General features: G+C 41.1%; 1 protein-coding gene across 1 annotated transcript; it reads right to left on the bottom strand.

Annotated features, from left to right (window-relative positions):
• Nucleotides 1-354: 354 nt before the first annotated feature.
• Nucleotides 355-11,088, bottom strand: SLC30A10 (solute carrier family 30 member 10). Its single transcript, XM_024113974.3, has 4 exons — nt 10,417-11,088; nt 9,600-9,683; nt 6,419-6,658; nt 355-5,563 (listed from the first exon to the last, which is right to left on the bottom strand). Exons 1-4 carry the CDS (start codon nt 10,943-10,945, stop codon nt 5,091-5,093), a joined length of 1,326 nt encoding a protein of 441 aa, XP_023969742.2. The 5' UTR covers nt 10,946-11,088; the 3' UTR covers nt 355-5,090.
• Nucleotides 11,089-11,488: the final 400 nt, after the last annotated feature.

Raw genomic sequence — 11,488 nt, 5'->3', positions numbered from 1 at the left:
CTGTAGCCACTACCCTTTCTTAGATCCTCAGTATCAAGAGCTCTAAATTCACTCCACAGTTTAACAAAAACAGTTTGAGTGGCTGAAGATAAACAAAGGGGGCTCGTGTTTTCAACACCCAACAAGTCCCTCATTTCTTAATGAGAGCTGCGGGATGCTGAGCACATTTGAAAAATGGTTTGTTTTTTCAGTCCAAACCCCGTTCTCCTTTCACAGGCAAGATTCACAATGAAGTCAAGTAGTCAACAAGCCCTTGGCTCAGGATTGGTCCTTAACAATCATGGACATGTTAAATCAATTTCATATATTGACTTTAGGTCTCCAGTTTCTAATACACATCAAGCACAGGACAAGTTTCCTTAAAAATACATTTTATTTACAGCACCTTGAATTTTCTTTACTTTGAAAATAATATAAATGTACATAACACATTAAGAAATCTCTTATTAACAGTTAATAAAATGACTGAAGTTTACAATTCAGGGATTTCAATGATCAAGGAAATTATATTATGGTACATTATTCAAATCATATACAGTATAAAGGCAGAAAATGCAAGTTTTTAAGCAACATAACTCCAACCTTGTAACAAAACCTTACAGTGAAGTCCTCATATAAGGCATCACAGTCCAAAATAAAGCATTTATCACTTGCAGGTGCATCCACTATACACGACACATAATTCAGACTGCATAGTAAGCAGGTTCTATAGAAATCTTCATAACAGTTTGATAAACACTTCTGCAACTTGTTCCTTTCACATGTGAAAAATCAATGGTCAAACTCTTCCTTGAAGTAACTCCTGTGAAACCTTATTGATTTAATTTTATCCTCTCATGGTCACAAAACAGCCATTTAAAAAAAAAAAAAAAAAAAAAAAAGCTGGACTATTTGTGAAGAACTCAAATTATTCACAGCAGGGTGAAATCATCCACATGGTGGATGATCAGAGGATAGCAGCCTAAAAAATAACAAAAACCAATGTTGCTTAGTCTTGTAGTTAGAACTATAGAAAACTCAAAGATAGGGAAAAAAGAAGGCTGAATTCCAGGGGAAAAATGTTTGGAAGACACTGGAATGTTGAGAAAGGGAATGGTGTAATCAAATAGGAAAGGGCAGAAATACAAAAGATCCTGACAGCAGACAGAATTTAAAACGTTCAAAGATTAATTTGCAATGGTTTTGTATCTCATCTAGCAACAAACACAAAGGAGGAGATGGCAAGAAACGGTCAATCTGAATGAGTGAGGAGTGCAAAAGTTAAATCAGGGAATGAAAGAGGCACATGCAAGTTGTAAAACAGGTACAGGAGAAGAACTAGACAGTACAAAAAAAAAGGTTGTGTGTAAGGAAATGCAGACCATAAAGAATGAACTATCAAAGTCAAAGAGAATGAAAAATGGCTGCACAAGAGATCAAGTATCTTCCTAGAGAAAATAAAGAGCAAGAGATCAGATGAAAATTCAGTAACACAATGGAGACACTGCTAAGAATAAGTTAACTGAATTCCCTCTCTAACTCTTTACAAAGAAAAATGGGGGCAAGATGACAAACAAGTATAGAAAAATTATTGGGAGAAAGAAAAAATACAAATATAATCAGTATGACTGTGATCAGAAAGACAGAACACAGAAGACTGAGAACTTGAATTCACTTAGACTTTTGGGACAGATCCTCAGCTAGGAAATCTGAGCATAGTTCCATTGACTTCAATGGAGTTATACTAAGTTGAAGATCTGGCCCCAAAAGACTGATCTGCAAATCCAACGAATAAATATGGCACCAGGGTGAGCTGGGTAAGGGGATAAAGAACTAGCTTATCTATCAAATTCAGAGGGTGCTTATAAGTTGAAAGCAGTTCAGGAGGAAGGAGATGGATGACTAGTTAAATGTCATCCATATTTTATACAGATTTCATTCACTATAGGCAACTATGACAAGCTGAAAGGAGGAATGTTGAGAGAGGTTCTGAGGAGGCCAATCTGGTGTGGGAAGGGCTGAGCATAGCACCCAACATTAAGATGGGCCTGGAAGAACAGGCCGATAGGAGATTTAGGTAACTGAATGCAGAAAAATGTAATGGAATTAAAGAAACCAGAATGGAATGTATGCCAAAATGTGCTAAGCTACAATCTATGACTTAGAACAAGGGTCTGTGGATAAGGATGAATAAAATACTGAAACAAACAATGGGGAAGCAAATTTCAAGAGTTAAGAGACACCATGGGAATTCAAGGGAAATCTCTTCAGGTCAAATACCTAACGGGTAGAACGGAATATATCAGAAAGAGGAGCAACACAAGCAACCAGTATAACTAGTTTTGTAATGGACTTAAGAAAAGTATGTTGAGGAAGAAAGTGTTGTGTAGCACAATCCTCAATAAAGGCAGAGACTTGATCCTACCAGGTTTCCTGTCCTGTTACTATCCTGAAAGTGCTCTTCTTCCCTACAGAGAGAAGGCAAGGCCCATCTTCATAATTAAATGCTTTTAAGTAATGTAAACAGATTTAGTACAATGAAGCAAAGTCTGAAGCTATTTGATTTTTGTACCTGAAGATTTCTATAGTCCCTGCTATTTGCTTATCTATTCATAGGTCATAGATAAAGTATATTAATATTAACAGGTAAGCATACAAGTAGAAGAGAATTACTTCACTATACATTCAGGTTACAATACTTTAAAGAACCTGAGAAGTAGGTAACCACCACTTTATCAAACATTGGAGGGGGGGAAAGGGAAAGAAGATGGTCTATATAAGCAAACATCAAGGCATTACACACTTATTAGTTTTTTGTAATTCCAGAGTAATAAACAATACTGACAACCAATCTTTCAAACTTAATACAAAACACGGCAACCTGATTTAAGACATATGTACCCAAGTGTGAAAGTGTGATTTTTTTTTTTTTAAAGTTCCATCATACTAATACTTATGGTTTTCGGGGAAAGATTTTGCCATTTCTTCTTTAATTCTCAAAAGGAAATATAAATAAATTAGATACAAAGGAAACTACATTTAAATAACACCATAGTTATACACCAACCCAACAGAAGCAAGGGCGGTCTTAAGCTCATGCCATAGTCTTTTAAAAGGCAGAGCAGTATAAAAAGATGTTGTTTCCTGACTTGTCATTTTGTGCAACACCCTTACAGCAGGACTCTGCGGTCCTTACACCCAAACCTCCAACTGATGTCAATGGGATGACTGGGTCAAAAAGACTGCAATAGCTACATACAATTTAATCTATATAATAAAAATAGATCTATTTACCCAAGAGATAAAACCTGCTTAAAGAGGATAAATATAGATCTTAAATGGGTATTACTGGCTATGTTGATTTCAATGGCTCCTTCAGAAAATGGAAGTTCTCAAGCAATGAGAAACCGGCTGTATGCTTCATTAAGTCTTGCCTTTAAGATTATTTTAAGAGGATGTAATTGGCTGTACTAACTATGGCTGTGCTACTTTCAAACCAGCCTAACCTATGGGTCCTGGAAATTTACCAGCCCAGGCACAGAATCTCTTTGCCCATCCTCACAAGGTGATGCTGAATTATGGGGCACCAAATAAATAGGGAGCGTACCCTGGGTGAGTAAGATATTGAAAGGCTGTTTTTGACAATGAACACATTCTGAAGGTTCTGACTGTGAGCACTGGTAGAGCTGAGCTGCCTAACAAGGCGAGGTCAAGTGGTGTTCTCAGCCAGGGTAGGTAGGTTCTAGTGTTCCCTCTTGGAAAAGTAGACTCGGCCCAGGCCTAAGCCCAACCCTGGTACTAGGGTGAGGTGTCTTGTTTTTCCTCAAAGCACCTGAGAATGGATTCTAAAAACATAACTAGGAGGCTACATTTCCTAGTGGTAGTGGAATTTGTGCACATAACATAATGTTTTGAAATATACCTCTGTGGGGGAGGGTGAGAAGCTTAAAACCTTTAAAATGAACCCAAAGAGGCTACCGTGATAAAATCAAGGCAATAAACTGGCATAGTTTTTAAAAAGTTCCCTTTAAGCATAAAAATTGTATATCAAATTTTAAGGAACTTTCTTAACAAACAAAAGGTTGAACTGTGTCTTACTGAAAAGAATGGAATTGCAGAATCAAAGCTATTCATGAATAGGTAATACTAGCTTATTTATTCATTATGAATGACAACTAAGATACGGTATGTTAAAAAAAATCACAGTAATTCCCACCTAACTTGACACATTAGACCCAGTGTAGTTATTACAATTACTTTGGTCATCAAAACAAATTGAGTTTTACAATCAAAATGGTGAACAAACAGAATTAATTGGATGAGTGTCTACATTTCCATTTACTAGAGTAGATACAATCCTCATACAAAATTAATTAGCAAATGTTCCTGTGCTTTAATGTCGGCAAGTGTATTCTTTACACTAACCAGAAATAAATATACTACTATATAATAATAATATAATATACTATTATTAGAGAAGCAAGAAATCAGCTTCTGCTCCATCCCCTCAAAACAAGAGGCAGTCCAGAAAATAATAAAAGTCAAACATTCCTGTGTGTGTTTTCCAGCTATCAGACACTTTGATTTCATTCACAAGCTCACAGTTCAGAAGCACAAGAGTTATGGTTACAACTGAAAATTCCTGACTATGTAAACTGAGTTTAAGGATTAGTGAAAAACATATCTACTAAATTCCTTAATGATGATACAATAGTTCAATCCAGTAGAATCATCAATGCACTACAGGGCTTTCATTAAGCAGCCCATTTCAGTAAAAAGACCAGAGTTTAATTCCCAGTGCCATTGGCCATAAACTGCGAGCATCGGTCTACACTGCAGTACACCTGCTATACTCTAAAAATAAAAAGTCCCATCTAGTTAGCTCAAGAAATTAGTGCTAAATTGCATAATAACTATTTTAGGTGAATGCAAAAAATTAAGATGATAATAATCCTTATTTCAGATAACAGGTTTTTACATATGTTTTGGTTTATAGCTACAACAGAGATGGCTTTTCCAATGCGCTGTTCAGCTCCAACCAATGGCCTCTGACTTTTTTGGCCATTAGGCTTTGTTCTATACAGAGATTATGAAGTGTAAAATTAACAGTTTTAAAAGTGTGTACTGCGTAGATATGATTTGTCATCTGATTTTTTACAATTGTCTGTATTTTTAATTACAGCCCCTGCCAATGTATGCTCAATAGGAATTTCAACACCATTTTTATTTAAACTATCGTCTTTATGCAGTGTTGGGGAAAGGCCATTTTTCTCAAGATACTCATGATAATGGTTAAGTGCAACTTCCTGCTGAGGGCAACACAACTGAGAAGCACAAGCTTTTGAGATACAGGGTGAGCTGCATATTAGCTCAGAGGCCTTGTGGTCAATGTACTCCGGTTGGATGGTTACAGAATGGATCCCTGCTTCGTGGAAAACCTCCCGCATTTTATAAGAGACATCTTGGTAATCAGAAGTGGTTTGGCACTTGACATGAAGGGTAGCAATATTCTTCCCACCTGCCAGTTCCCAGACATGCACCTCATGAAGACTGCTAACCCCTGGCACATCAGTTAGTCTTTCCGCTAGAAAACATAAGAGAAAATAATTTAAGAGGGTTGCTCGGGGGGGGGGGGGGGGCCAATTGCAAGTTTCTGGTTATTATGAGGAACAGTGTTTAAAAGCCCCAGCCATGAGGAAAGACAGCTATCAATGCTCATCCACCTAAGATATAAGCATGTGACTTTTTAAAAGTAGTTGTATGTAACATAACACCTATACCCCCTGCAAGCTTCACTTTCTTCTAGTCATCCAGGGTCTGAACTAAGTTGTTTAACTTGGGGACCAATTCTTTGGACATGCCTTTAACACTTATTGGCTTCAAACAAAGCTGAGGGCACTCAGCCCCTCATGGTAGACACTCAGCACTTTGTAGGATCAACGCTAGACTGTAATCTCCTTGGGGCAGGGACCATATCTCCCCTCTTCTGCTCAGCTCAGACCCTGATGGACTTCACAAAAAAACAAAGTAATCTCTTAAGTAAATGTGCATTTATAAAGTTACAAAAATAACCAAAAATCCTACTGTTGATTAACATTTCTAAAGCGCTTTGAGATCCTGGGACAGAAGGCACTAGGAAGTACTATTATAATTCAGTGTTGTTCCACTAATAATGTTTTGTGTGGGTTGTTTGATAACATCTCAAGGTCTGGTATTTTTATGTATTGTTGGAGTACCACATTCTCAAAATGCATGCTTTAACTAATCCACAGAGATTTGAGTCATGTTGCTAGGACACAAACATGTGACTCCATTTCTCAGTTCTTGAGAATTTAGAGCTGCTATGAGTATATAATCCAAACATGTCATTCCAGAAATAACACTAGCACTAAAGTATGTCACTATAATTAATAAAAACTCAGTAACAAATTTGCCTTACTCAGTCCTTGCATATTAACACCTTTGGGAACCATCTGCAGCAAAATGGTTGCAGTCTCTTTGATAAGTGGGAAGGCAGAGGACAAAATGATGACCACCATAACTAACGTCAGGCTTGGATCAATGTAACACTGCCAGTTACATGGAGTATTGGCATCCAGGGGAAGTGCATAGAATATTGCAGCAGCAACTACCACGACCACAGATCCAAGTGCATCTCCCATCACATGTAAAAGAACACCTGAAATAAATGACATAATACCATTTTGCATTAGCCTTAATTTGGAGGGGGGGAATCCAAATAAACTGTTACAGACTTTTGAATTTATTTTGTTCAACATGAAACTACAGCATTTAGTACCATGATCAGATATAAAGCTTGCAACAGTTGAGAATAAAACAACTGGGGTGGGTGGGATGAGCCTGAACAACTATATGGTTACATAAGTTTGGTGGGTTATTAAACGTTTAGGCTACCCAACAGATCCATAGAAGTTAGCACTGAACAGCATGCCAACGTACAATGTTTTTAATCAAACTGTTGGAGCTTACTAAGAGCTGGGCACACCTATAAAGGGCAGTGATCAATTCATATATCATGATTACGGATGATCAAATAACCGAGCTGCTAAAAGAGGCATAGTCCACTTCTCTCCTAGGTAGATCAATTATTCTCCTTTGATAGCAGTTCTATGACTTTGCTGACTTCTGAAATAATAGCAGCAATATAGCTAACCACTCACTTTGGAGGGAGGGGGAAAGGTCTAAGTACACATGATACAGAGATGGGCCTAAACCAAAAGCACAAATCCAAACACTGGACAAGTTTGGATCCTGATCTGAGCTTCATAACTCAACTAGCTTTATATAGGCCAAATTAACATACACACACACCCAATTCATTTGCCCTCAGACTTTGAGAATAACTAAGTTTGGGTCCAAATTTTTCAGCTTGGTTTCATATCTTTTAGTGTAAGTATTTGTACTATTGCAAGTTCAGAAAACACTGCATAACAGCTCTTCTTTCTTCCATGGGCACGGAAGGAAAAAAGGAATGAGAAAAGTGTATGCATTTTAAAAGATGCCTGTAATACCTCTCTAGGCCAGCCCTGGGAATTACATGGAGTAAGATAATGTGCTTGCTACACATTCACACTAATCTTAGAATCTTCTGTTTCCTTCTTGCAAGTTTAAATATCTTTCCCTGGATGTGCTTTCTAACAACCTCCCCCATCCAAACTTGCACGTTAATGTAACCCTGTTAGACTGTAATGCTCTACTTTTATAAGACTAACTTGCCATTACTTTTTATTTTTGGGTGGCGGGGGATAAGTGGAGTTGCCACCTCTGAAAACTTCCATTTACACCCACTCTTAAAAGCTTCACTCCTACATAATCTCTCTCAACTAGGAGGGCTGCATATAGCTCCCTCTTAAACCTTTCAATGCTCAGCTGCAAGTTTTCACTTTGCAGTGTTGTAAGACACTAAACTCCCTAAGGCTGAGAACACTGCCTTTGCTACTGCTCCTTGCCAGTTTGGGGCCCAAATGCTGATCCTCCACATGGGAAGGGAAGGCAATATTTCACTAGCCTGCCTTGTACTCATTAAGTACTAACTTTCAGCTGAAATAAGTTTCTTCCTAGTAGGGTTAAGAGAACTCCCCTTTTGGTTTTCCAGAGCAATCTGCTCCCTAGAGGTCACAAGGGTCCTGAGGGCAGTTTTAGCTGTAGTAATGGTTGAAGCCTCACTGCTTTCCATTTAAAATTTAATTGGACTTGAGTACTGCAGAGTTTACTTCTGCACTGACAAGAGGGATGGACAAGATGCAACTTCCCTATAATTCTAGGATGCTAACTGTGGATGTCTACACTAGAAAAATCTTAAAATGTCCCATCGTTGCTAATATTGATTCAGCTCCACTGGTATTAGCAATATTGGGAGCCCTAATGAGGATGGGCTGCTCAGTGCTGCTCATGTTTTCAGCACCAAGTAAATTAGATCTACTCTGAGCAGAGTTAGAAGATACAGTGCTTAAAATGAACACCTTAGTGTGCCAAATACACTAGCATGTAGTATTTTGAGGATTTCACATCCACGAAGTTAAAGTAAGTGCCACTGTTTCAGCATATGGTGCGGCTTTGCAGAATACTTTTTTACATTAGTATAATAATGAAAACTTTGCAAATCTTTACCATATACTAAAAATAGACACTTACCTCACCTGACCACCCCCTTATATGGGATTCACTTGGCACTACCTGCATAATGGATGTGGGAACATCACACTTGTGCAAGAGATGGTGAACTGTGACCAAGAAAAATCTCAAAAAAATATTTGCTTAACATTTTTAATAGTGTTTTGATTAAATAAAATGCTAAGTATTATTGGTGGGGCTTTTTTGTTGTTTTTAAATAAAAAGTGTATTTAAAATCAGTTATGCGCTGGATGCATTTGAGGCATTCAGGATATATCCACATATCTAGTTAGTTATGTTTGTTTATTTTAAGGGGATGCAGGTTACCTTCAAGAATAGTTTAATTAGCATATTTCATTCTGCAGATATTCAGAGCTCTGTGGAGTCCTTTCTAGTGTTGGGCAGAAAAGTATTTTGAGAAACAAATGTGAGGACTGGGCTGCTGGGAGAAGAGGTGGTCTGTAAGAGGGTCTCTGTCAGGAAACAGTCAACAGAACAACAGGGCTGCAGAACCACTATGCTGTTCTTCAGCACTCCTTACCCAACTGACTATGGGGCATCATTGATACCAGTCTTTAAGGAAACTGCTCCAGCAATTCAACTAAAAAAAACTGAAATACTATGGTAATGATGCTCAAGAAACAGACCGAAAAGAAGAGCATGGGGACTTCAATCAGTTAAAATTAGTGGAAGAGACTTTGAAGATAAAGCTGTTTAAAAGGGTGCAATCAAAAATAAAAATGTGAACACACACAAAGGGCCAGATCCTCAAATGCCCCATTGATTCATTGAAGTAATCTTTGCCACTTCAAACCATTTGCGGACCTGGCCTAAGAATGTAAAAAAACCCAGAGTTGGTCAACAATTGTGAAAACTATCATCATTTTTATTTTCATTGGAATTCTGAAAACAAATCAAAATTGAAATTTGGACATTTTTGACCAGCTCTAGTTGAAAAGTCTTTAAAAAAAAACAAAATACTGTACCTCTGATGTTCAAAGCTTCAGACTTTTTCTCTTTTTTCTGTACTGTCTGCTCTTCAGGCCTTTTCTGAGTGTTCAGGGAATCACCTGCATTCAAAGAAGAAACCCTGTGTTGTGTATAAATTCTACAAACAGAAAAAAAAACACCAATTTTCTCAACACCAACTTATTTTAAAGAGAAACAAACATCAACTCAAGAAAAAGTCAGTCTCTGGCCAACATCCCTTTAATCAACGACCCTTTCCCCCTGCCTATTTCAAACAATACAGTATAGGATACATACAAGCGTGAAATATGTAGTATGTTTGCATGGAATCTGTTCACTCTGCGGTTACCATTAAAGCAGACTTTGGAGGAGATTCCACAACAAACAATAGACAAGAGGATGTTTCCTTTTATTTTAAGGTTGTCTCTCCCTCTGCCCACCAAAGGAAGAGCCACAATCACTAACAAGGTCATTAGGATATCACAATAGCAGCAAAGCTATAGAAAAGGGGAACGTGAAATAACAAAGGAGGAAGGAGGGGATGATTGATAGATTCCAAGGCCAGAAGGGACCTCTGTGACTAGTCTGACCTGGCTAGGAAAGGCCACAGAGCTCCCTGGAATAATTCCTAGAGCAAGGCTTTTAGAAAAGCATCCAGTCTTGATTTAAAGATGAAAAGGGGAGAGGAAGGGGGGCAGGATGGAGGGCCGGAATGGGGGCAAGAGAGAGACAGAAGGAGAAAGGGAAGGGCAGAATGGGAGAAGGGAAAGTAAAGGGAAGAAAGGAAGGAGGAGGGGAGGAGCGGGAGCAAGCTAGGATGCAACTGAAAGGCACCTGCTTCAACAGCCTCCTGACACTCCACCACGGCCGCCTCCTCCCGCCCGGCGCCGGGCACCGCCTGGAGCTGCCCTGGGGTGGCGGCGCGGGGCTGCAGGCGGCTGCAGCAGGAGTCCCAGTCCTGGAAGATGAGCAGCCCCACCACGTTGACGGCCAGGCCCAGCGCCCCCACGATGAGCACCAGCTCGGGGCCGTCGATGCGCTCGGGCCGGGCCAGGCGCAGCACCGCCTCCACCAGGATGGTGAAGCAGAGGGCGGTGAGGAAGACGGCGTTGCTCAGCGCCCCCACCGCCTCGGCGCGGCCGTAGCCGTAGGTGGCGCCGGGGCCCCGGCGGGCGCGGCGGGCGATGCGCCCGGTGGCGATGCCCACGCACAGCGAGATGAGGTCCGACAGCATGTTGAACGAGTCCGACACCAGCGCGATGGAGTTGCCCAGGTAGCCGGAGACCAGCTCGGCCACGAAGAAGCCGGCGGTCAGCACCAGCATGAAGATCAGGCGGCAGGTCTTGCCCGAGTAGCGCCCCATCCCGGCAGCTGGCCCCGGACCGGGAGCGAACGCGGCTGGCTCGCCACAAGCGCCACTGAGCCAGCGCCGAGCCCCGCCGGCTGCAAGCTCCTCCCTGCGCCCGGCCCCTGGCCGAGCCTCCGCGCCCCGCTTATATGCAGCGGCGCCGGGCAGCCCGCCCCCGCCGCGCCAAAGGGTGGCACTTGCCCGGCGGGAGGGGCTGGGGCGTTACCCGCTCCTTGGCCGCGGGGCTGGGCTGGAGGAGGCTCGTCCTCCTGCCGGCGCGGCGCTCATGGCCCTGGGGGAGGAAAGCGGCTTGGTGCTGAATGTGAATGCTCCGTTCTGATAAAACCCTCGCCCTGAGCCATCGCCTGTTTCTAGACCCGGGTCGGGGATGGGGTGTGAGGGTCAGAGATGCAGCTCACACCCTTTAATGATTAAGCTCATGCAGACGCAGGTGCTTTCGCACGGGGCTGTGTGTGTAATGGAGGAGGGTGACAGGGTCTATGATGCAGAGATGCAGTAGATGGCACCCTAGCCTTTGGTTCAGCGAGGGCTCGCAGC

Source organism: Chrysemys picta, chromosome 3, assembly GCF_011386835.1.
Source record: "Chrysemys picta bellii isolate R12L10 chromosome 3, ASM1138683v2, whole genome shotgun sequence".
NCBI lineage: Eukaryota > Metazoa > Chordata > Testudines > Emydidae > Chrysemys > Chrysemys picta.
The sequence above is the reverse complement of the archived record's forward strand: the minus strand, read 5'-3'. Positions and strand labels throughout refer to the sequence as shown.